The following is a 26,907-nucleotide window of genomic DNA, read 5'->3' as shown; positions in this document are numbered from 1 at the left end:
TTTCCTGGCAGATCGTGGAGAAAGAGAACATGAAGTGTCCAGAAAGAGCGCCGTGCTGTGCTGGGGGGCTCCTGCCCAGACCTGGGGGCCTGCTGAGCTGCAGGAGACATCTGCCTGAATATTCTTTCCTCCTTTTGAACCAAAAGGGGCTTTTAAAAGGATGTTTGTTTCTCTCCTTCTTCTTCTTCTTTTTTTTTTTTCCAGGAACAAATGCCAGCTCATAGAGAACTGACTCACTAGTGTGAATAAGTAGTAAACCAGACAGGTTTAATATAGAGAAGGGAAACAACCTCTTATCCTCCCTTCTTCTCTTTGAGGAGGCTTCTTGAGGAGCCCTGCCTGGCAGAGACTGGGCAGCGGGAGCTGGCTGGGTTCTGCCCCCTCCCTGCTCCCCCGCAAGCCTGTGCTGCAGCCTCTCTGCAGACAAGGTGATTTTTTTCCCCTGCTGATTCAGCCTCTGGAGGAAAATGCCCAGTCTGAGTGTCAGTGCTGAGCTGTGCCAGGTGACTCAGATCAAATCTGGAGATCATTGACCTGAGCTGGTCGGGAGTCTGCAGTCCTCTGGCAAACTGAGCAGGGTTGGGAGCCTGGGACAAGCTATGCTGGAAAGGGGAACTTGGCTGGGAGTTGGTCTATTAAAGTACATGCAAAAATCACCTGCACCATGGTGTCCCCCACCAAGCACTGTTCAGTCTGGCACCTCCTGCATCCCTCCTTGATCTGAGCGCAGTGCCAGCAATGGGAAATGGTGAGCTGGTGCTGGTGGCTGCTGTGTGAACCTCAGGGAATGCATGTGGGAGCTGCTCCTGGTGGTCTTCCCTCTGCTTGCCTCCCACCATTACAACACGACCCACTGGCTGGAACACTGGTAGATCCTGCCCTGTTTGCAACCCCTTTTCCTTACCACGTCTTTGGGCTTGGCTGTTGCCTTGCTTCTCTCTGCCTGGCTTCCAGCTTGGCTTTTGCTGAGCACTAGGGTCATGCACAACGTATTAACGTGCTTAGCCTTCACCCACAACATGCTTAAGCTGTATTCCCAACCCTACCTTAGTGGGAGCAAGGGGCAGAGACCAAAACTGGGGGAGGAAAAAAAAAAACAAACAAAAGATGGCACTCTGCAAAAAGAAAAACACCTTTATTTTTAAACTCTTTCTTTAAAAATGATTTGTAAAAGTTTACAGCATAAAAATAATATCTCATGGCTATAGATGTGACATAGTACAAGTCCTACAAATACATCTGTAAACCTAGGAAAATGTTAACTCTTTGGTACCTTAGTCTGAACTCTGTTTTTTTTCCCTTGCCCTCAGGGCGGTTTCTGGCAGAAGCGTGGAGGCAGGTGCTGTGCAGTTCAGAGATGCTGCGGAGCGACGGCGTGAATCCCCTTCTTCAGATCTGCCCAGCTTTACACAGATCTCAAGCTTTCCTGCAGCCCAAACCCAGAGCCCCACGCCTGTGGTGCTGCCCACCCCAGCCCCAAGCCTTGGCTGGGAAGAAGGGGAAGAGCCATTTCTCCCTTCTGGCCCACTTCCCCTGGCTGCACGTCTGCACTGCACTTCTGCCTCCCACGCTGTGGGGCTCCACCACAGTCCCACTGACAGGTGAACAGAGACAACCGAGTTCCATTAAAGTCCGCTGTGCTCTAGGATTCTTAACACAACACAAACAAACACTAAACGTGACACTCTCACTTAAAAAAAAATAGCAACACGCTCAAACCGAGAAGGACAAAAGACTTAGAACCTGTGCACATGTCAGTCTGAGAAGCATCTTAAACACAAAAAGAGACTCTGGAGTGTTGCATTAGTTTCTGGGATACACTTAGGTATGTATGAAATAGTGACTGGCAGTAGGATTATGCATATACTGGTGCTGATAACAATTGACAGCTGCAGAGTAAAATATAATCTACAAATAAAAGATATTGCACTAGAGATGGGCCCAAGCTGTGGCATGTCTCCCTTTGGGAGGGCAACCAAATTTGGGTCCATCTCTAAACACGAAAACACATCCAAACAAAATTAACGATGGTCAAAAGAAAAACCCAGAGGGACCGGATCCCTTCAGAATCTCACCGGAGAAATCATGGCTGCAAAACGGCTGGGCTCAGAATGGCCAACATTTCTGCTGGCCGTGATCCCCTGGGTCATGCCAGGACTGGAGTGTTGGCAGCAGAGAGGGAATGGGGGCTGGAGGCAGGTCCCCACTTGGGGTGAGCTCACCCTTCCTAAGCCACCTTTGAGGAGAGATTTCCCAGCTCAGGCTGGAGGCTTGTTTTGCGAACTGCATTGGTAGGGTGGTGGGAACAGTGGAGTAAGGATGGGAAAGTACCACAAAGTGCAAGAGCTGGCCCTCGGCATCACAGGGCCAATGGCAACTATTTGGTCATACCTCTCTAGAGAGGGGAATGGTACCATTGTGGCGTACCTGATTTAAGAAAGAAGAGGGAGGTGGGTTTTGCTGACAAATCTGATCCCTTAAACAGCCAGAACAGGTTTTGATGTTAAGGATACTTAAAATGAAAGTACATGGGATAAAATGCAATAGGCATCCAAGTGTAGCTGATGCCCAGCTAATAGGACAGGATGCCTGAGATTGCCCATCAGGGACAAGAATTAGATGTTCTCTTTCAGGACTGTGGAATAGCGTTTAACAGTGGGAAATTAGTAATTCATCTGTACAAGATGGAGCTTAGCACAGGTTTTGTGAAATAAAGCAAATGGCCAAAGGTGAGAAGGGTTTTATTGACAGGAAAATCTTTGGGCTGGATGGAGGTAGTAAAAGTAGCTCTCTAGGGTTGCTCTTGTTGCCTGAAGTATTTAATATTTTTATTAGTTGATCCAGCCCAAAAATAACAGTTTGTTAACGAAACGTGCTGATGACCCAACGTCTGGAACAGCAGGGAGTATTTTGGTTAGAAATGCTGGAAGAGTAGAAAGATGTAGGTGTTAAGGTTGGTTAGGGAATGACTCCAAACTACTGCTATGTTGTGGCTTGGAAAAGGGCAGCATTATCCAAAGCTACACCAGGCAAGACAAATCCAGGACAGACCAGAAGGTATTAATGCCCTGTGTGAGGTCTAGACTTGACCCAACCTGGAGTACTGGATACCTGTGGTCACACTTGGCACAGAAAGACAAACTAAAAAGGGAGGCAGTGTGGACAGAGGTGATCAGATGTGCCGTCCTATGGGCTCAAGTTGCAGCGACACGCATCCTACCAAGCACCTTGTATGTTAGAAAAATACAGCGGTCTGACCCCAAGGACCTCAGAAATCATCACTTCTCCACAGGTAGGATCATTTCTGGAACCACCGAAGATGGCTCCTTCATTACAATCAGGAGAATCTGGTATGGAATAACAGTTGTCAGTCACAGTGTTTCCCACAGACGATGGGGAATCTGACCACAAGGACTGAAATACTCCACTGGCTGCCAATAAAAATGCTTTTCCTTAGGTTCACATTTTACCAAGTGCATCAACCTACAAAATATCTACTCCTCTTTTAATTGCACAAATGGCAGCGTTTCAATGATAAGATGACGTAAGACAGTGGGAGCGTGTGCTGGTTTTTAGGGTTTCTTTTGGAGCAGAAATATCAGATTAAATGAAAAAATTCAGTGGCTTTGAGGTTGGCTGAAACCCAAACAAAAAGATGCGGATTGAATTTCCAAATTTGCCTGTGCAGAATTTGTGGGATGCGCAGAGAAATGTGCATGAGTAGGGCAGCACAAGGGTTAATGGGAGCAGGGGGACGTGCTGCAGAGCTCTGCAAGGTGAAACTTCTCCTTTTGGAAAAAAATCCTGCCAATTTCTGTGGTATCAGAGCTGGAGCTTTGGGGTCTAGCTTCTCTAGCCCTGTGAGGCTGCGTGGCTGTGCCCAGTCCCCAGAAGGTTGCGAGGTGTCATGGCAAACAGCTTCCCTTTCTCTCCCTTTCTGTCTTTTGAGTTGTCCCTGGGCTGGTGTTCTGGCATCCTTACTGCTCCCCATAGTCTTGCTATGACTCAGGAAGGACCCACCATCCTGAGAATGAGGGTGTTTGGGTGAACAGTCTCTCACAAGGGAGCCCTTATTTCCCAAATATAAGACATAAAAGTTTTGCAGCCATAGGGGTTACATGATTCCCCAGCAAATGATCTGGGCTTAGTGGCAGTAGAAGATTAACGAGTAGCTATATTGCTTCCTTATACTGGCCCTGGCTAGTGGATTAATATATTTGTTCCCTTTAAATTATCACTGGAGAATAATTAGCTTAGTGCCCACACAGACAACAAGAACACTGAACTGCCCCCTCTTTGCTACTACAGCAGAGTCACTGTGAGAGCATTTTGTGTTCCTGGCCCTTGGGACTCCTGGCTGGGCACAGGATGGCTCTGGGTGGGAGGGCAGAGCTGTGCCCCAGAGCCACGGGTACCTGTAGAGCTTGTGATGTTCTGTCCTCTGGAGAGTCAGGATAGGAAAATGGTGATTCAGTATCTGTGAGACACTGGCTGGACTTTCCAGGCCTTGGCTGTGCTTGGAGGAGAATCTACCCAACAGCTGGAGTTGGGTATCGCAGCTTCTCTACCCCCCAGCAATGGATTCCAAGGAAACTGTCTGTCCTGGTGGCATTTCGCAGAACCACAGTGTGGTTGGTGCTGAGACCATCAGGGAAGTGCTGGTGCGGAGGAGCTGGAACTCTTTGCCATCTAAAAAGTCTGGAAGGGGAAGAGGCTGGAGCATCTTAGCACATGAAAAGTGGTGCCTCTTGCAGAGATTTAACCCACACCTTCCACTTCAGAAGAAGATGTTGGTCTGTGAGATGTCTCCTTCCCACAGCGGTTTGATCGCTGAAGAGGATGTGGCAGTGATCTGGCAGATGCTGGGCACTGAGCCACCTCTTTGTGAGGAGGGAAGGGGATGGCAATGGGGGAAATGTCTCTGATTCCCCACCTTACAGATGGGAGAGAGGGAGGAGTACCGGGACAAGCAGGGATGTCCCAATGAACAAGTACAAGGTGTGGTTCTCTGCCATGCCCGGCTCAGCCCCACACCTGGCCTCGCCGTGGGGAGATGCCATCAGCCCAGCTCTGCCTACAGGAAGCTCTCCTCCACCTCCTGGTGCCCCGGGGCCAGCTCTTGGCAGCCCAGCTGCAGGTCACATTCTGGCTGCTCGTCCTGCTGGGGGCCCAGGGGGCTGTCACAGGATATTGTAGATGATGTGTTGGCTTCATTCAGAATAGAGCTGAAGGGAGACAAAGGGAAAAGATATGAGTGCCTATCCTGAGTTTCCTGATGAGACAGGATTCCCAATGAATGAGAAGCACATTGAGCTCCTTGTCAATCTTAGCAGCTTTCAGGAGCTCTCCAGGTTGTGCCCTCTCTTGTCCCCAGCTGTGCTGGCTGACACATGGGGATGAGACAAGACGCCATTTAGCTCACAGCCCTTTGGTTCACTTCCATCCCTGGGTGCTCATGGAGGTGACACTACCCTCCTTCTCACCTAGTAAACCCATCCCTGAGCAGAGCATCCCTATTTGCAGTTGAAGCCCCCTTCTTCAGTTTTGGGCAATCCTGGGAAGAGACAGCATGTAGAAATGACTTTTCTACCTGGCCCGGCTGATGGAGGCCTCCTGAGGGAGGTCACAGATCGCCTCAGGCTTGGGGTCAGGAAGAGGGATGATGTAGTCGTTCTCTCCCCCGTTCTGGTGCACAGCCGTGTAGAGGGTTGGGGAGCTGGGAGGGAGCCTGGCGTTGTTCAGCCCAGGGATGGTGGGTCTTGTGCGAACAACAGCGGGGTGGTCGCTCTTCATGAACTCTTCATCCACCTGCTGGTACCTCTGCTCTCACAGGTTACCAGAGAAACAGGAAGGTCTTGTGAGCAGAGAAAACACACAGATGTGTTTGCTTTCCCTGACTGCCAGGCCTCTTTCCCCAGGGCTGACATCTAGCTGCATTCAGCTACCCTGACTCCACCACAGGCACATCATGAATGTTTCCTATGTGAGAGACCAGCAGCACAATTCCACGGTTCCAACATATCAGTCAGCAGCAGGCTTCTGATCTTCAGCCAGTTCTGATTTCTGCCACTGCTGAGAAACCAGCTGCCTGGTGATGACAGCTGTCTCACAACGTCCCCAGGATTCCCAAATCACCTCCTCTGGCTGTTCAAATTAATGTAGCCCAAATCACAGCAAAATCCTCCAGCACAGCAGCTAATAATTATTAATTAGGGTCTCCAAACCTTTATCAAATGCTGTGAAACCAAGGAGGCATCCCTTCAAAGAGCACTGACATCTCCCTGGCCCTCGCCACACGTTCCTTTGCACATACCTTTCTGTAGCAATCCACCAAGAGGTTTCCCATAAGCACCACCAGCTGTGAGAAGGACGGTCTGATCTCAAACTTCTCCTCCCAGCACTTCTGCATAATATCGTAGCTAACAAAATGGAAGAAAGGGCACGTTGGTGACTTAGCAGGAAAACAGAGGAAGAACTGCTCCTGTCAGTTCTGCAGGAGTTAACATGTGCAGGGTTATAACAACATGTGGAGGCCCAGGGTAACATGTGCAGGCAGCACTTACATTTCATCAGAAGCATGGGTGGGCTTGGACATCCGATAGCCACGTTTGATGGCATTGTAGAACTGTTCATTCATAGGCAGTTCAGGGTAGGGAGTCCCTCCTGGTGCAAAGGGAGAGCAGGGGATCAGGTTGGTGCAGAGCCTGCCATCCCCGTGCCATCATACTTTTCACACCAAGGTTTCCTGTTTGCTTTTCGTTTTTTAATTTACCTTTTCTGTTTCATTTTGCTTCCAAATGCCCACGTCAGCATGGAAAAGAAGGAGACACCGAGTGAAGTGCTACTCTGATGCTGGTAGAGTTGGGACTTGGGGATTAGGATGGATTTCTACCTTCTGGGATTGGGATGGGATCTTGCTAAAGTGCTACCATGTCTGTGGACACAACCATAATCTCAGGGACACTTACCTAGAGTGAATATCTCCCAGAGAAGAATCCCAAAGGACCACACATCACTTAGGGTGGTGTAGAGGTTGTTGAAGATGCTCTCAGGAGCCATCCACTTAAGGGGCAAGAAGGTCTATGAGGAAAAATTAGAATAAGAAGATAAGTCAGCTGCATCTACAGCATTTGTTTCAACAAGAAAGAGTCTGACACAGTTTACAAGCAGAGAGAACCCCTTGGAGCTGCCTGACAGCCCCACATATCTGGTGATCAGCATTTCTTGGAGGGATCAGTTTTGTCTTTTGTAGTGCAGGATGAACCCAGCAAGTAGGAGGGAAGAACAGGTGTGCTACATCCACTTCCATCATGGACAACAGCCTGTCTGTCATAATGAGCTGTCACAGTGTGCATCTCTGTTCCCTGTGCCTTGGGACGAGTTCACTGATTGCACAGCGTGATCACAGAACTCCCAGAGGGAGCCCAGAACTATCTGTGCTTCGGAATCTTAAGGCTAAGCTGGAGAGGGCTACAGGATGACAGGAAAGAGCTGAAGCTCCTGCTTTTCCTGTTCCTACACACATGGTGATACAATAAAAGCAGCCTCACTCAATCAGCGTGTGCAGCACTGGCTGTGCTGTTCTGGAGATTCGCTTGCACAACAAATACCAAAATAATCTCCAGGAAGAGCTGCAAAGAGGCCCAGTTTCATTTCTTGTTTCATAAGGAAAAGCAGCTATATCAAGGCTGGACAGGAAAATCACAGTCTCTCTGCAGAGGGATCCCTGGCCAATATGCTCAACACGTGGCTGCCGTGCCATGCAAATGGGACAAAGCAGGAGGGAAGCTGAGTAGTTCATGGAATAGATAACGATTGGGGTTTGAGGGGCCTGGCACCGCTCTCAGCCCCCTCAGACTCAGTTTCCCTGTCTGCCAAACAGAGCCAGCTACATGTCCTGCTTTGCTTTGGGTTGCACATTCCCAGATGCTCAGTGCTGGAGCAGACACACTATTGTTGAAAGCACAGGGAAGGTTTCAGAGAAACTCAATAACAGCCCCATCCTCTCTTGCCTCGAAAGACTGGAGATGTCTTTCTGGAAAGTAGCTGCTTGCAGGAAAGCACTTCCTCTTACCCTGTGGTCTGGTGGTTAGAGCAGAAGACTGCGGACCTCTTCCCAGAGTGGCCAGTGACTCACTGCACCACTGTCAAGCTGCCTAACTTTGCTCCTGCATGCAGCTGAGAACCAGGCTCAGCACCACGCAGAGAGGGGACACAGCACTGCTGCCACTAAAGGGCTGTGCTGTGCAGGGCACAGTCCAACAGTTTTGCTGTTGCAGCCCGGGTTCTTTTGCAAGAGCTTGGAGATACAGCCATACAATTCTGCTACTCCACAGTGTGCAGAGCACATCAGGTGCACGACGGTTGGCTGGTGATGGTTGACACCATCAGTTGGGACGGCTGCCATGTCACCACCCCTGGGCACAGCAACAGACAGGGGGTTTTCTGGTGCCAGGCCCAGAGCCCTACAAAGAAGGGGATGGCATGGCTCCTGGTACTCACACTTCCTTTGGAGATGTAGTTGGAATCCCTCATGATGTCTCTTGCCAGACCAAAGTCACAGATCTTCACCAGCTTTCCCTCGCAGATGAGGACGTTCCTGGCAGCCAGGTCACGATGCACACACTGCAGGGAGGCAGGGCACTGTCACTGGGAGCAACCTCAAATGGCACAGAGAAGAAGCCCAGCTCCAGCACTAGTCCATTTCTTTTGCTGCAGGGACAGGAGTCATCTCCTTCACCTTTATGGACCTATGTAGCTCAAAGCCACTGAAGGGCTACCTTATTTTTGCTGCTTACTGAACAGACACACTGGCAAGGGCCCTATGTTTGCCAGACACTACCAGTTAGAACAGTAATGTTACATCACTGCAAAGTAAGACTGTGGGAATTTAGAGCTCCTCTTCTATGCTTCATAGGATAGCACGGACTACACGCTTGTGGAGATCACACTGTCTAGCTGGAGGCAAAGAGACAAATTTCTTTCTGCATGTCATTCATACCATCCCACCCTGTCTCTTACCCTTGCCCTGCATGATGTTTCACAGAGAGTATGTTACTGCCTGTCCTAGGCCAAAGCCAGATCGTAGGAAGCCCCCATAATATGATCCACTCCATTGCCTCTTATTTCTTAAGAGGCTTGGGAAGCTTACAGCATGTGGGGCAGTGTGCATATCCATGGAGAGTTGCAACTTTGCTCTGGAATGCCCTGTGTTTAACACAGCAAGGCTATCTGTTTGCAGCTGGTCACCCCAGTAAAGGAGGATTATGTAACATCACAGCTGTGCTGCACAGGGCTCAGAGTCATGGAATTTGAGGTGTGAAACTTGGTCTGCATCAGGGGTAGCTGGCGTGCAAATACAATCACACAGATCTTCGGGGATATATTTCCAAAGGAAAGTGGTTGGCAGCCCTTCCATTGCATGGCCACTTGTCTCTCAGCATGGACAGAGGGACAGTGAGATGAAGGTGACCACAGGCACAACACAGCATTCTTTGTCTCCACAGGCCAGCCTGCATACATACATTTTTGGAAGCCAGGAACTCCATCCCATTGGCCACTTGGAAGCTGAAGCCCACCAAGTCCATGTAGCTGAGAAGTGGAGATTCATTTATCAGTGTCACCCGGTCTGTTCTTTCAGGAGCTGCAAGACAGGCAAACACAGAGGTGGTTGTGACTGGCACACTCACAGACTGCAGCTGGCAGAAGGAACCAGCTCAGTGGGGATGGCTCTGCCCCCACCAACACCAGGACAGAGTATGGGGCTCCCAGCATGAAGCTGTATTAGCCTCAAAGGTGACCTTTGCAATATGAACCATCCAGTTCTGCAAGCAAAGGCATCCTGCAACCCAAATGCAAGTTCTTTCCCTTCCACTACAGCTGAGCTGTTACCTGATGGGGAATAGCTGTCCAGCTCGTATGGGGTGCCGTAGTTAGAGGACTCGATGTCAGCGTACTTGATTTCACCCTTCATGTCAGACATGGGCACATAATCCAGAGACTCATCCTTGCTCATGTCCATGTAGCCCCCATCGCTCTCAACAGACAAGGAAAGGTGACTGGAGGAGGAAAAAGAGAGTATTCAGAGTGGAGGACAGTGAGATGCAGGGTACAGGGGAAATTATCTGAAGAACTGCAGCTCCTGAACCCTCAGCCCCACCACTGAAATGTCTCGTAGCAGGGAAAGAAGCTCTGTGGCACACAAGTGGCACTGGGGATCTCCTTCCAGAAAGGATACTCTGGGGTTTGTGAGGCTGTGCTTTGTGCTTAGGAGGATCTCAGCTGCCTCCAAGCACAGGGGGCAGCTGTGATAATGTCCTAATGCTGCTCTATTCTACTGTTGCTTTTGTGTGCTGGAAGTAAGTGCTGCTTTCTAGTTTCCCATGGGAGTGTTTCTCTGCACTGATGTGTCTGCACCTCTTACAGCTGGCAGCTGGATGAAGGATTGTTTCCCTTTCCTCTTAGCACCTCTTGTGCAATTGCACTCCTTCTAGCACTTCTCCCTTAGGCACAGTAGCAACACAAACTGCACTGAAAACGCACAGCTGAGGTCCCCGAAGGCTAAGAAACTCCTCTCTATACTCAGTGAAGGGCTACTGTTATGCTAGCCAAGTTAATGCTGCCAGGGAATATTCCCAGTTGGCACGGAGCAGCCAGGGTATGTGTTAGCATCAGCCTCCAGGACACACAAATTGCCTCTGCTAAATCCCTGCCTGCCAGGAGCTAAAGGTAACACTGGGCAACCATGCTCCCTTGCTTGGCCAGCATTTATTTTACTGGCCTAGAGGAAATGAGAGTATTCTTCCTGACACTACCAGCTTCCCTCAGTGGTGCGGGCTAAGATGGTGCAGGCAGCAGGGAGGAGGAGAAGGCTGCTTTCCAGGCACCTCTGCACATGGTCCTCCTTGATGGTGTTCCCATACAGCTCTGCCTCCCGGCGGGCCTTCTCGCCATAGGACTGCAGGAAGGTGTGCTTGTTGCGGTGCAGGTAGTCCACCAGGTCCCCGTAACGGCAGTACTCGGTGATGATATAGATGGGCCCTGGGCGAAAAGAGCACTTGTGTCATCTTTACTTGGCCCTGTCTGCTCCCCAGGGCAGAGATTTTTGTCCTTTGGGACATTACCGGATTGCAAGACCGTGAGGAAAAGCTGTCTTTCTGGGACTGAGCATTTTCGGAATTTGATTTATGTTTGGGAAGGCAGGTGGGGCTTAACAGAAACATGCCTTCTCAGTTTCAAGTGGGTTGGAAAGAGAGGCTTTCAGAGCCCCCCTGGGGCTTTCCTAGGGGAAGGGTGAGTTGTTCTGAACCAGAAAACAGCAATTATTCTCTCTGAGGACAATTCTCACTCTGCAGCTCAATGCAAGGTAGCAGGGCACCTGGCATTCAGTTACCTCCTTTGGTGCAGGCCCCCAGCAAGTTGACAATGTTGAGGTGAGGTCCCAGGTGGCTCATGATCTTCAGTTCAGACATGAGGGCTTGCTTCTCACTGCTCCGGGCAGTGGCTGTTGGGGACAGTTGATATGAGTGGCAAAGTGAGGAGTAAGCACCTGGGCATCATCCAGCCTTGTGGTGTTGGGGTGAGAGAAAGGGACAGTGTGAGGAACTTACACTTGAGCATCTTGACTGCAACTTTCATGGTGGACTGTGAATGGCTCAGGCCATGCGCCGTTGCCTCCACCACACGTCCAAAGGCACCGGAGCCAAGAGTGCGTCCTGCAGAGAAAGGTGAGGTTGGTATGATCACTGAGGATAGGCAAGAACAGGAGAGGACCTTGGAAAAGGCAAGTCTCTTGTCTGAAATGGCACCAGCCATCCTGACGGGAATGGCAGTAGTGGAGAGTGAATGTGTTTGGTATTGAAACTAGTCTGTGGCAAGTTGAGAAGGGAAAGAGCTGCCAGGCACAGAGAAGGAGAATCAGAAATAACCGCGTGCCTCATGCCACAGGGAGCAGATAGCTTCCCACAGTGGCCCCAGATGGTTCCTCTGCTGCAGGATCACATATCACAGGGATATATCACAGGGATCACAGGGATCATATCCCAGGGATCTCTGTGCTCTGCCCAGGTTGCTCTCTTTTTGAGATCCCAAACCGAAAACCATCTCCCCCAGACAGACAGGGTTCATCAGAGGGACCTGCAGAGCCTTTACCTAACACCAGCTTGTCCCTGGGCACCTCCCAGCTGGAGTCATAAGGGAGCTGCATGGGATCCACATAGATGTACTCGTGCCCATCAGAGCTCACTGACTCGATCACCTTCCAGCGGATTTCATAGCGAGGTTTCTGGAGAGGGGAGCAAAGAGACAAGGGAGATCTGAGAAGCTGAGGGTCAGGCAGGGCATGGGGACCGTGAAGGGGTTTTGTTAGGGAGTCTTTGGCCTCTGAAGTCATTGCCACCTTCCACGTCTAGTCTACAGATGGCAGGAGGCCAACAGAGGCCAATGATCTCTGATACGGATAGAACATCATCAGGCAGAAGCCTGCAGATTTGCTCTCCCATCCACCCTGACACGTGCAGCAGCCTGCAAATGCAGTCCTTTTTTACCTTCTGCCACAGGACGATCAGGATGATCAGGGAGATGACAGTGAGGACCAGCAGAGCCAGGATGACGGAGATGATGACCACTTTGAACGGCAAGGCTACAACAATAAGTACAGGGTCAGCAGTCAGACTCCCACCCCTGCAAAGTCAGGGCGACCCAGGGAAAGGGGTTATTAGCACAGAGGGCTCCCCCCTCCTCTAGTTACTGTCCCCTTCCTGCTACATGCCTCCCCATCAGACATCAGCCCCAGGGGTTGATGATGGACTGACGATCCATCGTGGACCTTAAATCAGATCCACACATCCATCCCAGGCTGTCCTGTGGGCTGGAGTCTGACTGGGGACAGTCCTGTTCTCTCCTCCTGGTTAGACCTTCCCAGCTGAGACTGTCCTTTCTGCTATTTGGGGAGCATGTGGTTGTTTGGGCCTGTGGCACCATCTAGTGACCCTTGGGCTAATAACAAGACACTAGGGACTTGATCAGTTCTTGCCCCTGGAGGGATAACCCTGCTCAGGGGCGGGAGGAGAAAGGCCATGGCCAGCGGGCATGAGGGCTACAAATTGCCCTCAGAGCAGCCTTTCCTGCTCAACTTCATTTTCCTGCAGGCTTCATTTTGGGCAGAAATATCCAGGCTTTCCACCTGAGGACTGCAGCTATCAGAGGTTGCTGCTGGCTCCCAGTACTTCCAGGCTGGAGGCACAGAGAGGAAAGCCCACCTCCCCACCTCCAACATGAACACCTCCCACAGCACTCACCATTTGGGACCAGAGTGATGTCTTGGGAGTTGGAGCCCAGGAAGTTTTGCACAGTGCATCTCAGGAGCAGGGGTTCATCCACCCTGTGCAGCTGCAGGGTGCTGTTCACGCGGTACACCTGCAGCTCTGCATGGTACGTGGCGTTGGTGTGCAGGCCAATCTCTGCAGAGTTGTTCCCCAGCAGCTGGGTGGGCTGCCCCTGGTTGCCACACCTGGACCGGAGGAGGATAAAGGCACCTAAGAGGCAGCCAGACCCATGCAACACCATAGGATGTCCAGCTGCGTGGGTCAGCAGAAAGCAGTAAAATAAAGAGTCTATTGTTTCTATATCTATATCTATATCTATCTATCTATATATATCAGATAGATATACAATATATATCTATCTATATTGTTTCTATTGTATGCATGAGCCCTGCCATTCCCATGGGCTTCATCTCACTGCTTACCGTTTGATGTTGCTGCAAGTGGACCAACTGATCTCTGGCTGGGGCATCCCTTCAGCAGAGCATGTTACAGTCTGCTCCCCGCTGCTGGCACTGCTGTTTTCCTTGAGATCCACCACTTTGGCTGGCACTGAAACCAAGAGACACTGGTGGGAATTAATCCTTGGCTGTGAATGCAGATGAGGACGGGAAATAATGGATCCCCTTCGTGGCACAGGGCTGATGTGACAGTCAGGTGAGACTTAGAGCAATTGTGCCTTATTTTTGAAACTAAAAGCAAAACCAGAAAGGTTTGGGGTGGTCATGGAAGAAACCTGCCCCTATCCATTCTGCTTGTATAGCAGAGGAACTACAGAAGGACACCTCTGCATCTGTAGATGCACCTGCATCCTTGGGACAACATTCAAGGCCATGCTGCTGGTGTCTGCACTGCCTCCTTGTCCCTCTTGCTATAAGACCAAGTGTGAGATATTTCAGGTGATTTTTTCTTCATTTTATTGCTCTTCTTTTGACATGGATCTGCAGTCATAGCTGTAAAGGCTTCAGGCTGAGAATCCTGGAGCAAAGGATGGAACCATCCCCTGGGACTGCCCCTACACTCCTTGGCCCCACGTCTGCTTGCACATCCTCACCATTTATTTGCAGATGGAAGGACAGCTCTTGTGCATCGTCCTCATTGGAAGCTCGGATGGTGTAATATCCTCCTTCCTCCTGCTTCACCCGCACCAGGACCAGAGACGTCTGGTACCTGGAGAAGACACAGCCATGGAGTGCATGCAGGAAGGTACCTGGTGACTGACACTGCTTGGAAGGGATTGGCTCCCACCCAACTGGGGAATGCACAAAATTCACTCACAGAAATGTCAGCATTCAGCCACCATCCCGTGCCCGACCACCGTACCACACACTACCAGTTTGTGTTGTGAATTATCCCCTCCCTGTCCCCTGGTGAGGGGTGATGTGCCCTCACCTGGTTTCTGACAGGTTCCTGTTGGTGATGGTGAACTCGCTGCTGCTCTCCATGGTCAACGTCTTGTTGTTCTTCAGCCACACAATGTTTGGCTGTGGGTAGGCTTCCACATCCACCTGGATGATGTGGCTCTTGTGGACCTCAGCATACACTGTGCTGGCCAGGTGGGTGTGGAAGCGCACAAAGCCACGCTCTGAGGAAAGACAAGAAGGATGCATGCTTCAGGGAGAGACACAGTCACCTCCGCATCCCTATGGGCTATCTGGGATAAAACACACTGAAGTGAAGGAGCAGCTCCAGGTTCGTCCCTCAAAGTCTCAGGTCTGTGCCCAAGGAGAGCATGGGTGTGAGCTCACAGGACAGGCAACATGCAAGGAAAGGGCTGTCACCTTTCAGAGATGGGCAGCCTCCCTCAAATGACATGAAAGGAGCACAGGTGTCGGTGGGAGATTGACTTAAGAACACTGCACAGTGCAAAAAGAGCTGTCACACAAACCCTCAAATACATTAAAGACTCCCAAAAGCTACGATGGGGGAGTTCAGATGTGTCGAAGCCAAGAAGCGGGCAGGGATGCCATGGGGTGAGGGCTGACTTTTTGCCGTGGTTAATGAGGGCAGGGGTGAGAAGGGAAGGGAGCTGGAGGCTGTGCAGAGAGAGGAGTTTGCCATTCTGGAGCAACACCCATGTGGGCTGCTGCCTCAGAGCACAGTCAGTGACGCACCAATCACTTGGACCATGATGTCTTTGCGGTCTGTTTTCTCATGGTAGCCCTCAGAGACATTGCAGACATAGGTCCCGCTGTCCTCTAGCTCTGCATTCTGGATGATGAGGATGGAACGGATGTCATGGGTGGATCCAGGCAGGAAGTCGGTCACTGGCTCCACAGCTTTCCCAGCCTGCACAATGAGGACAAGATACTGCGTGTGAAAAACATTTCATGCCAACAGAGCTACAGAGCCAGGCTCACAGGGAGGGAGGAGAAATGGGCAGAAGACCTTAGTCAGTCTACAATGGAGACAGGGAACAAGCACCATCAAAAGCCCCTGAGATAGACAGCCTTCATCCAAGGAGCTCCCCATCGAGCCTCCTGGAATGGCAGCAGCATCTTACTCCTGCCATGGCATGAAGCTTCCTGACCTTTTCTATGATACTGATGAGTGATTGCCACGGGACACGTGGGCAAACGCTGGGGTCAGTGCCCTCACCTGCTTGCGTGGATAATCCCAGTTGAAGTTGACCAGCTCATTGCCGCTGACAGTGCACATCAGGGTAACATTTTCTCCCTGACGCACCACGGTCTGCACCGCGCTGATGGAGACGTTCACAGATGAGACTGTGGGAAGTGCCAAAGCAAGGGATGATCAATAAAGGAAGAGATGAGTGCACACCCAGTTCATTTATCTTAGGTGGATTTATTAACTTGAAATCTCTTCTATGAGGTATAGATCTGACACTTTGGCAGAACCTATTATTTAATGGAGACAGGGCTAAATCCAGCCCCTAAATTGATCAGGGATATCACTAAGGAGAGGGGGAAATCTTTTTGGTCCCACTCCTGTTGTTTTGAAGGAACGGCCACAACAGCTACAGAGATATGCCAAGATGAGGGCAGCTCACCCTGGATCCTGTAGACATAGAAGGTGTCTGAATCCACCTCTTGGTCATCCACGATTGCCTGGCAGTAGTAGGTCTTGTCCTCAAAGAAACCTTTGAAACCCTGCTGTGGGTCATAAGCAGCTGGAATGGGATTCTCCACTTTCTTTTCATAAAGGGTCACCTGCAGCTCTGGGTTGGTCACACGGCATGGGATGATGGCCTCTGTGTAGCCCGTGATGAAGATGAAGAACTCTTCAGAAGTGATTGCGGGGAGAAAAACTAAGGAGGGATCTACAGGAGAGAGAGGCACATTGGTGACACCACGACCTCCCCCACTGCTTGCTCCAGCGTGCCACACGTGGGAGTTCCCATGCAGAGGTAAGGATGTGCTGCCCCTTACCTGGAACATAGATGTAAAGGGCTTTCCTCTCTGCTCGCTCTGAAGCCTGGTCAGGGCTGTAGAAGCATGCATACTCCCCTGTGTGACGGCCTGTCACGTTCTTGAGGGTGAGGTTGCTGACAAAGACCCCATCCCTGTGCTCCAGCAAAGCAGCGAGAGGCTGACCATCCCGCTCCCACACTAGCGCGCTGTCCCCATAGCACACGAGGGAGAAGGTGCTGTGGAGCCTAAGGACGAGCTCAGCATCTTCAGGTTCGATGTGCAGCCCGCTGCCCCCAGACGTTACCTCCAGCAGACCTGGGACAGGGGAGAGGTGAGACACACTGTACATCTCTGAAATCCAAGGGCCAGTAATGTCCAGTGTCCGCAGGGGATGAGGAGAAGGAGGCTGGTTTGGGAGGGATTCAGGCACCCGCTGAAACAGAGGGTGCAAACAGGGCTGCTGTGATGCTGCTACACCATCCTTGGTGAGGACAGGGCTGGAAGCAGGAGTGACCTAGACATCTCCCAGATGTTTGCTTGTAGGCATCCCATACACTGGGCCTGAGGAGCTGACAGCATATAGGACTGCTGACCTAAAAATGAGCTGGTATCATAAAGCAGAGGTAGGTCTCAGCTGCACCATCAAAAGCTCAGAAAGGCCATGCCTTGGTGGGCAGGGGGAGAGGAGGAGATGAAGGAATTAATTCCCTGCTCTGCTAGCTGCCTCTTCACAGAGACAGTGCTAACATGACACAGGCTGGGCTGAAACAATGTCAGTTTAAAAGAAGGTAAAAAAGGAATGAAAGCAAAGCCTTGCAGGAAATCCTATGGAAGCAATAAAGCAAGCAAGGTCTTCCTGAACAGCTTCCATGTCTCCTGGCCTCTATGCTTTATCCAGATGTCCCAGCAGGGCTGGGAAGTACATGTGCTCCCCCATGGTGTCCCTGTGGGTGGGGTTAGGGTTAGAGTAAGGGTTAGAGTTAGGACTGGGTCAGCAGAGCCAGTAGATCCAGGAAAGATGGATGCAAGCAGTACAGCCCTGTGCCTTCCCATCCCATTACCCATCTCCTCATCACCCTAGTGATGGGACCATCCCCAGACAGCTTCTTCATGAGGGGCCCAGTCCTGCTCCCATCTCCCTGGGCCACCACTCACCAGTGAGGATGAGGAGCTGCAGTGATGCCTTCAGAGAGGGACAGAGCATGGTGGGCTCCACGACCCAGTGGCCCAATCCTGTTAGGAACAAAGCAGGATTAATACAGCACTGCTGGGCTGAGGGTCCCCTCTCCACCTCCCCTCTCTCCAGTTTTCAGCCTTTCCCTTCTGCTGCTGACCTGGTTCTCCCTCGTGCTGGATCTGCTGAAGGAGCAGATCTAAGGCATCTCCCGCTGGGAAACAGGGACTGGGCTGGAAGCTCCAGGAGCTGTGTCAGCTCTTGCTCATCCCAGCTCAAAATGCCTCTCCCCAGCAGCAGAGCACTGCCTTTCTCCCTCCCCCTGCCTTTTTTTCCCCCTATTAGTTTTCACTTCCCTCAGTCCCAATGAGATAAAACTTGCTAAAAAACAGATACCCCCCCTCCACAGTCCTCCCACATTTTCTGCTTCTTTCAACAAAAGAAAACATGCCCAAAAACATTCCCTCCAAAAAAACAGAGAATTTCTTGTATTTCACTTTCAAAAATATGCATCTTCAGGGAATAATTTTGTTTTAAGATCCCTTTTATCAACATTTCTCATGAAGTCTTTTTAACAGAGCATGCCCAGCCCTCCCCAAAGCAAACTGACGGCGCAAAAGAGACGGGGCCAGAGCTCCCTAACAGCACTGGAGCCATCCCCTGCACAACACGGTGACAGGCACAGAAAGGGCTGAGATTCAGGAACCCCAGAGCCAAAGCTGAGGTTCAGAGCTCTCACACCTCCATCTTGAAGCTGCTCCCAAGGCAGACCCCGAGGTGAAGCCCCCAGGAGCCTCCCAAGGGTTCCACGACCACCTGAGGCTGGTGGCAATCTGAGCTTGCTGGCACTGCCTCTTACTGAGTGGGTCTGCTGCCTCTTGGCTCTGAAGCACTGTCTGTCTTTGCTTGATGTTGGGAGGAAATGGTTTTTAAATGACGTGCACTTGTCAGATGTTTTTATTATTCTCTTGCTTTGGCTCCGAAAATAAAAAAAAATAAAAAATAAAAGAAAAAAAAGTCTGATCTACCAGCAAAACTCTCCAGGCCTCCAGCTTACTCAGCAGCTTGCCTCTCCTCCTCCATAAAGCCCCTGGGTGACTCCGCTCTTCTGCATTTGCTGGAGAGGAAGAGAGCACTTAAAGGGAAGACCCGGGGGAGGAGGGAATGAAAGGATGGAGGGGAAATTCAGGCTGTAAATGGACACAAGCTGCCTGTCAGAGAGGTCTGGTGCCACCAGCAGCACCCTGGTCTTTCCAGGATCCCTGCCAAGCAAACCAGTGCTCTGCTGGATTCAGGCTGCAGCGAGAACCAAGAACCCTGCAGCCTCCGCCTGCTGCCTCTGGCTGCCTCCCCAGCATTCAAGGCTGGTTTTAATAAAAACGCTGGTTTTGCAGAAAGCCTTTTCTCTTGGAGATGCTTCCTGAGCAGAGTGGGAGGGTAGCAACATCTCGCGAATAGCTGTGACCTCTCCCTTGTTTGTCTGCTCTGGCTGGAGAGAGAGGCATGGTTGGAAATGCCAAGCTTTGCTTGTTCTGCAGAGCCTGCCCAGCAGACAGACAGACCTTCCTCTCCTTGTCACAGCAATGTGTGCTTGCACACGTGCACAAAGTGGCATTTCACAAGGGATGTAAACGCACCCGGATCTCTGCTTTGAGGACACTTCAAGCCTTGAGGACACCTGTTTCAATCCTCAGTCTCCGATTTTGTTCTCAGCAATAGCACCAAGATGCACCCTCTGAGTGCCAGACAACGACCTGAGGGCGACCCTATCCAGCAGTCCAGAACCCAGCACACAGATGCAATCCCATCCTTGGACCCCACCATTGTCATCTGCACAGTTCTCAAATGCCACGGGTTGTCTCCTTCCAGCCACATGGGTGAAAACGGGGTCACAGACCTCTCAGATTCTTACACCCTTCCCACGGACCAGCAGATGAGCAACCTTAACTATGGGATGTTCCATGGGCAAGGTCCCTGCCCTGCAGCAATGCCACCTCCTCAGCACAGCCCCGGCAGGCACTGAGGTGACATCCCAGCTCCCATTGCTGTGCTGAGACCCTCCACAGCCCCTCCTCCCCACTACGGTCCCAGAGTGCCGGCACAGAACCTCCCTCTGCCCCTCTCTGGTGCTGTGACACAAGGGCAAGCCAGCCATTTTCTCTTGAGCTGTGTTGTTTATTATTCTAAGAGAGGAATTTGGCCGGGAGAGGAGAGGGCAGCCAGCAGGCTGCATTTATAGACCAAGAGGTGCGAGGGGCAGCTGAGAGCCCTCAGCTTGTTCGGCGCAGAGCAGAGGAGGCTGTGGGGAGGCCTTATTGTTGCCCGCAGCTCCTCATGGCAGCCTCAATGATGCTGGATGCGGAGAAAGGCCACATCCAACCTCTTCTGGGGATGGTGCCTTCCCTACATAAGGAGGGCTATTCCTTCTCCATCTCCTCCTCATTGAAGTGCCTTACTGAGGACCTCAAACGCCACCAAACCTCGTTCATCTTTCACTGTTGCTCCATCCCAGACCTGTGTCTTGTTTGAAATGAGAATGCCCAAAGCACAACTATGTGGGCTCAGTCTCGAAACCTTCTTGGTATTTGATAGGACAAAGGGGAATGGTTTCAAACTAAAAGAGGGGGGATTTAGACTGGACATGTGGAAGTTTTTCACAATAAGAATGGAGAGGCACTGGCACAGGTTACCCAGAGAGGTGGTGGATTCCCTGACCCTGGAGACGCTCAAGCAGCAAGCTCTGAGCCACTGATGTGGGTGTCCCTGTTCACTGTGGAGGAATCAGACCAGATAACCATTAAGAGTCCCTTCCAACACAAACGATTCTCTGATGAAGGCAGAAACATGGTCTGACAGTGCTCAGCACACCCCGAGCCCCTTTGTTTCTGTGCTGTGTCCATTTCTAGTCCTTCAACAGACTTAAACCATGGAACATCAACAGAAATGGGCATCAGCACCAAGCAACACCCTTGCCATTTGCTGCCCACTGCCTAAGCACACCTTGACCACATTTCTTGCCTTTCACCCACAACCAAGCAGAGAGGTCCTACAAGCATCCCCAGCGCTGTGGGAGCTGAGAAGCAGCCTACCAAGCCGCACACAGGGAGGGATAGGATCTGCACACCCTGCAGCCCCACCACTCCTCGAACAGAGCCCCACTCCTTGTAACCCACAGCCCTCCAGCAAGACGTGCTGTTTGCTGGAAATCGGGGTGCAAAACCCCTCTCAGCACAGCCAGCTGCCCTCACTTTTCCTCTGCCTTTCCATTTCCAGCCAGGCTGTGATTCCCGGCGCTCCCGCTGTACTTGCTGGCCCCGCGGTCCCGCCAAGCAGGCGAAGGACATCTGGTGTGAATTAGTGGGAAGTAAAATACACTTTATTTTTTCTTTGTCTAAACTCATCTGAGTCATTAAGTGAGATCATGAGTGCCCGCGCGCAATGAGAAAGCCCTGCATGGATCCCAGGATTGATGCCTGGCACAGCCGTGGTGCGGGGGCTCCTCCTGGCCTGGGGGGAGATGTCCCACCCCATTTACAAGGGGAACTGCTCCCCAAGCAAAGGCTGCTGAGACCCCAGCCTTGCTTGTCTGCCAGTGAAACTCCTTGGCCTGCCCCATTTCCCTCTGCCACCCTCCCCCCTGCCTCTGCGACTGCTTCTTTCCCACCCTTTAATCTAAATAAAACTGAGCTTTTTTTTTTTTTTTTTCCCTTGGCTGGAACTGGCTGGAGTTGCAACATCTCTCCTCTGGGGTCCCTCGGCTCCCATGACACCACATTTACTCACAGGCCAGATTATCATCACAGAGCCCTTTTTCTTTTTTCCCAGCACATGGCTAGAATTAGGCAGCGCGCACACGGGGAGCCCATCGTCCCCAGCCTGTAAACAGCCAATGATAAAACACAGAGGTTGGAAATCTGAAACTGGAGGCACTGGGAAGTCCTTCGGGGTCCCACGGGCCAACCCTGGAGCACAAACCTCCTTTTGCACATCAGCATGCAGACGCAAACACAATCCTGATGCTTCACCCCTGTGCTGGTGACACCGAGGGATGCTCAGCCCTAATCCCCCCTTTGGTTTAAGCCCATGGGAGACAGAGGAAATGAGTGACCCATCCAGCACAAGTTCAAAATAAAATGAAACATCTGTTTGGAGCAGGGCCAGCATTATAAATAATCCCCCAGCCTTGAGTGTTGGTATTCGTGGCCCTTTGGGTTGCGCATGCTCCCCCGCTTCCGCTCGTGGAAAGCAGGCCGGGCACAGGGCTGCTCCCTGGAGCCAACAAACCTGGCGCAGGCTGTGGGAAAACCCTGGGAGGGGGACAGGGGGCTCTCCTACAGTCAGGAAGGAGGGATGGGGTGCCTTGCTCCTTGCCCCTTGGTCACCTGGACCAAGCTGTGGCACCGCACACAACACGAGATGCTCATGGGGGCAGTAGGATCTGCTGAGCCCCAGAGCTCATTCCCTGCAGGCAGTGACCCCCCGAGGGGGACAAACGTGCCTCTCGGGAGCATTTCACACTTCCCCGGTGCCCCTCTCCACCAATCTGCCCATGGTCATCCTCCAACACCTCCATCATCTCAGACAGCAAAGACCTCTTAGGGAGCAAACACCACAAGCACATGAGCAACGTGAGTAATGAGTGTGGGTGCAGTGCCTAGAGTCCACAGGGCAGCACCCACACAGCTCCTAGCGTCGCTTCATTGCCGTCCCCAGGAAAAGATGGCTCCAACCATGCAGCAAAACATGGGGGCTGCCGGATAGTGGCAGCTCCGAGAGCAATCTGTTCCCTTCATCCTGAGGCTGTAACATTTGGGACACCTCAGGGTGTCCCCATCCACTTGCCTGATGCTTTTCCAGCTGTGTAAGGGTGGAGAGGATCGGGGAAGGATGCAGGGATGAGGGCACCCCAGGGCTTTCCTCCCTCTCTTCCTTCAGCAAGGAAAGCTAAGAGCTTTGCTAAGGTATGTGTCCCCTGCACGTCTGAGTCCCCCACTTAGCTGGGGCCAAAGGTCCTGGATGGCTCTAATTACCTGCTAATCAAGGCAAAAGCAATGGAGATAGAGACATCCCTTTGTGTTCTGCATCCCCAGCCCCATGTCCCTGTGAAGGGAGAGCAACCTGATCCTCGCCTGAAAATGTCCGTGAGATGCGGGTGCTGCCAGGGAGAAGGAAATAATTCCCATGGCTGCATCGGCCCTTCTCTTCTCAGCTGCCTGCGAGGGACCAGAGTTTAATCATTTTGTTCTGGGGTTTTAGGCTCTCGTGGCTGGGATTAGCCACATGACAGCTCTATGGTTGGGGATGAGGAGCAGGACCCGGTATGCCAAAGGCAGCAGCACACGTGAGGGATGGGGCCTGATGCAGCGCCCTGCTGCTGGGGCTGAACGCACGCCTCCATCTCATACCCAACACCACATCCCCTCTCCTTGCTGCAAAGCAGGGACAAGCTGCCAGCTCCCTGTGCTGCAAGCTGGGGCCAGGCCCCCACCTTAACACAACAACAGAGAAAACCCCAGCTTCTCTCCGCACTGGTGCTCTACAAACACCTCCAAAACCCTACAGACCCACCACCTGCTCTCCCCAAAACCAGCTTTAAAATCACCGAGTCCTACACCTGCCAGAGTTTGCCTTCCTGAATCAGACCATATTCTGCCCATCCACTCCCACACTGGAGAGAGAAACTTGGCAGGAGAGGACAGGACCCTCTCGAGGAGCGCCCTGAGCAGAGTGGGGTTCTGTTCTGCAGCCATTTGCTCAGCAAACCCTGAAACGGAGGTGATTTTCAGTTTGCAAGTGGAGAACGCACTTTCAGAGAGCAGAGCTTGAAATGGTTTATTTTCTGCTGGCCCCGATTCAGACAAACCCACAAGCAAACATATTTTTTTGTATAAATAAGACAGTGTGTCTCGCCAGTTAAAGCAATTCAAACATGAATGTAGCAATTTAATTGGTGCCAATTACTGTGTCTCGGTAGCATTAAGATTTCAGTCACAACCTCCTTTGCATGGCAGACGGGCCAGGAGGGGGAAGGCAGAGGGAGAGCAGGATGGGGCCCTGCTCCTTGCTGTACCCTGCATGGGACACATGGAGAAGCCCCCTTCCTTAGCAGGAAGGCACCTCCTGCCCACGTAACCCTGCTTTGCAGCAGCACCACACGCCTCCTGCTTGCTTGGCAGCATCATTTCTGTGGAAGATCTCATGAGGAACGTTGAAACATTGGCAAGGTTGTTCCACAGCCGTGTCCCAGGGATGAGGGGAAAGCAGGGTGTAAGGGCCAGGACATCACAGCCAGCATCCCCTGCTACAAGGCCAGGAAAGGGACAGACCCATGGGACCCCCCTGACCTGTCCCAGTGCCCCTCTGTTCATCCCTGGCACGTGTCCCCATCCCTGTCCCAGCCGGCTCCGCTCCAGGAAAGTGCTGCACTTCCAGGAAGAGCCGTCCTTGCAGAGCGGAGCGGGACAGGGAAGCCTAATTAAGCAACCCCTAAAACAAGCCTCGTTATGTCCAATCTGCCTGGCAGAGCAAAGGAGCCTCCTGGAGCCAATCCAGCACCCAGGGAACAATCCTGACCTATACCCTACTCTCAAGGGCATTTCTTCCCCTCAGTTCAAGCACAAACAAACAGACTGCACCAAGTGCCCCAGCAGTGATGGGATGCATCCAGGCCACCGGTCCCCAATGAGTCCCCAGTTCTGGGCTAAAGGCAGCACCAATGCCACCACTGGTGGCTGTGGGCCAGCAGTGCTCAGCCACCACCACACCTCTGCTCCCTGCCCTTTGCTGTTGCATCCAGAGAGATGCTTGGCCATCCAGCACCCACCCTGTTTCAATTTGGCATCTGCTGCTGGAGAGCATCTCCTAAGCTCTGGTGCTCACTGACACTTCTTGCCGTAGTCCCAGGGATGCTGTTCTCTCCATAACACTGTTGTTTTGCATACCTTGGGAACCCACCAAACTGGAGTCTGAAGGAGATCAAGAATTCATTGCCCTGCCGCACTGCCCACATCCCCCAAAACACATAGTGCCAAAGGCGCCCTGCTCACCCAAAGTTAGTCTTCCACCCTACTACACACTGACCTTTTCCTTTGCACTTCCCATGCATGGATGCTTCGTGCTACAACCCCAGCACCCAGTGAGCACCCAACCTTACCTATCAGCCCCCTGTATCAGCCCTCTGCAGCCTTTCCTGCATGCTCTGAGCCCCCTCTGTGCTTTCCCCAAGCCTTGCCCTGTGTCCATCCCTCAGCACTGCTCTGCGCTGGCTCTGCCCCCAGCCCTGCTCCTTTCAGTCCCACAGGAAGCACTGCTGGTTTCCCCGTGCCGCGCTGCAATCTGGTTTGCGTCCAGCATAGCCTGCAGATCCTTTCCCACAGCATGAACTGCCTGGGCTCTTCTCTCCAAAGATCATGTACACACATTTAATAGTTCCTCCTGACGTATGGTGGGCTGCTGCTCCCAGCCTACTCCTGCTGAGGATGCAACCTCCCCTCTCCCCATGTGCTCCTGGGGAGGACTGAGACCTGCAGGACCCCGCTGGAAGCAGCCAGGACATTTGGTAGCCTCCTCCCAGCTACAGCCCTTAATGCCAAACGCTTTGCTTTCAGCTCTTTGCTGGCTACTTTAACAGAAGCCCCAAGAGCTCTAGGGCAGGGATGGAGCAGCACAGCATCCCCTTGCACCCGCAGCTCCAGTCCCTGCTGGCCGATGAGCACAGGAGCAGGATGCCCCATTCCCACAACGTCCCCAAAAGTCCTGGTGCAACTGTCACAGCACTGCAGGATATGCAGACTCCTGCCCGCAGGCTTTGCTTCAGACCTGCCATCACCTGATGGGGTTGGAAACCCCAGGGACAGCTGAGCGATTATCCACACCTGTGCCCCTTGGAGAGGCCCACCCTGAATGGGTGCAGGCACTGAGTGGGTCTTGCAGATGTTCCCTGCATGCTGGCTTGGCCCACAAGGGACAGGAAAGCCACTAAGAGCAAGGACTGGAGAGGGGTGGCACCAGCTGTGTTTGGATGCATTATTGCTGCTCTGCTTGGTGCAAGCACAGGGTGAAGCTGAGCATTGCTGCACACAGCAAGGACCTGCATCCCCGTGCCAACCTCCTGCAAACCCATCCTGGAGCTGCATGGAGGTCAGCAGGAAGCCCCTCCTGCTCCCTGCAATGCTTTGCACCAGGCTCTCCATGGTTCCTGGATGAGGCAGTCAGACCCTACAGCTGGCATCCTCTGCACCCAGCTCTGCTTGCAGCCCCTGCCTGTGACAGCTAGTCCACAGTGGTGGATCACTGGGGACAGACAGCAGCCCTCCAACAGCCCAGCACAGCACAAGGAGAGACCAGGGGCTCCAAAGGAAAAGCAGAGGTCCCCCAAGTCTTTCCATAGCCACAGCATCCCTTGGGAGGGAGTCCCACATGGCTTTACCCATGGGATGCCACCAAACTCTCCAAGCCCCCACCCTCCAAGGGCCAATGGGCCATTTCAGGGCTCCAACCCCCACATAAACCCCATCAGCAAGCCCCCTCTGGAGTCCCACATCCCACCCCAGCTGCCAGCCTTACCTCACGTGGGGTCCCAGCAAGTGAGTGCTACTCCACGCGTCCGCAGCCGCCCCGAATTCCTTTCTCTCCTCCTCCGCTTTCTTTATCTGCAGCCTGCGGAGGCTCTCTGCCCTCCCAGCCTTCCCCAGCTGGCAAGGCTTTCCCGCATAGAGGAGAAAAATGAAGGGGGGGGCGAGGAGGAGGAGAAGAGTAGAACAGAACGGGTTGGGGAAGCTGTGCCAGCACCGGGGCAGAACCGAGCCGCCGCGCTGCGCCCTCAGCGCGCTGCGACGCGCAGCAGGACGGCGTGCGGGGCGGTGTGCGGGGATAAATACCGCAGCCCGGGAGGAGGGGGAGGAGCGGCGGGGCTGCCCCGCAGCGGAGTGCCGCCACTTCCTCCCCTCCGCCCTCTGCGGGACACCGCTTCGAGCCAAACTTTCGCTTAAAGCCCAACGGAGCGGCGCGATGCGGAGGGATTAAAAAAAAAAAGAAAGAA

At 52.4% G+C, this 26,907-nt stretch overlaps 1 protein-coding gene across 1 annotated transcript; it reads right to left on the bottom strand.

The window, feature by feature from the left end:
* Positions 1-1,136: 1,136 nt before the first annotated feature.
* Positions 1,137-26,697, bottom strand: PDGFRB (platelet derived growth factor receptor beta). The gene is made up of 23 exons (XM_042826516.1): positions 26,433-26,697; positions 17,849-17,926; positions 16,712-17,008; positions 16,333-16,602; positions 15,921-16,048; positions 15,437-15,611; positions 14,715-14,907; positions 14,377-14,492; positions 13,748-13,874; positions 13,299-13,510; positions 12,546-12,640; positions 12,151-12,283; positions 11,610-11,714; positions 11,393-11,503; positions 10,887-11,040; positions 9,892-10,058; positions 9,525-9,643; positions 8,503-8,625; positions 6,969-7,080; positions 6,564-6,663; positions 6,314-6,419; positions 5,591-5,820; positions 1,137-5,225 (listed from the first exon to the last, which is right to left on the bottom strand). The coding sequence occupies exons 2-23, from the start codon at positions 17,895-17,897 to the stop codon at positions 5,075-5,077; spliced, it is 3,273 nt and encodes a 1,090-aa protein (XP_042682450.1). The 5' UTR covers positions 17,898-17,926; positions 26,433-26,697; the 3' UTR covers positions 1,137-5,074.
* Positions 26,698-26,907: the final 210 nt, after the last annotated feature.

This window comes from Centrocercus urophasianus, unplaced genomic scaffold (assembly GCF_019232065.1).
Source record: "Centrocercus urophasianus isolate 14NV4802_14NV808 unplaced genomic scaffold, USGS_Curo_1.0 seq_26, whole genome shotgun sequence".
NCBI classification, from domain to species: Eukaryota; Metazoa; Chordata; class Aves; order Galliformes; family Phasianidae; genus Centrocercus; species Centrocercus urophasianus.
Note: the sequence above shows the minus strand (reverse complement) of the source record. Positions and strands in the feature narration are given on the sequence as shown.

Coding starts and splice junctions, on each gene's coding strand:
- PDGFRB (XM_042826516.1), bottom strand. CDS start 17,897: ATGCTCTGTCCCTCTCTGAAGGCATCACTGCAGCTCCTCATCCTCACT. Junction 14,908..15,436: donor CATCATGGTCCAAGTGATTG/GTGCGTCACTGA, acceptor GTCTTTCCTCAG/AGCGTGGCTTTGTGCGCTTC. Junction 5,821..6,313: donor TGGTGGATTGCTACAGAAAG/GTATGTGCAAAG, acceptor CTGTGAGAGCAG/AGGTACCAGCAGGTGGATGA.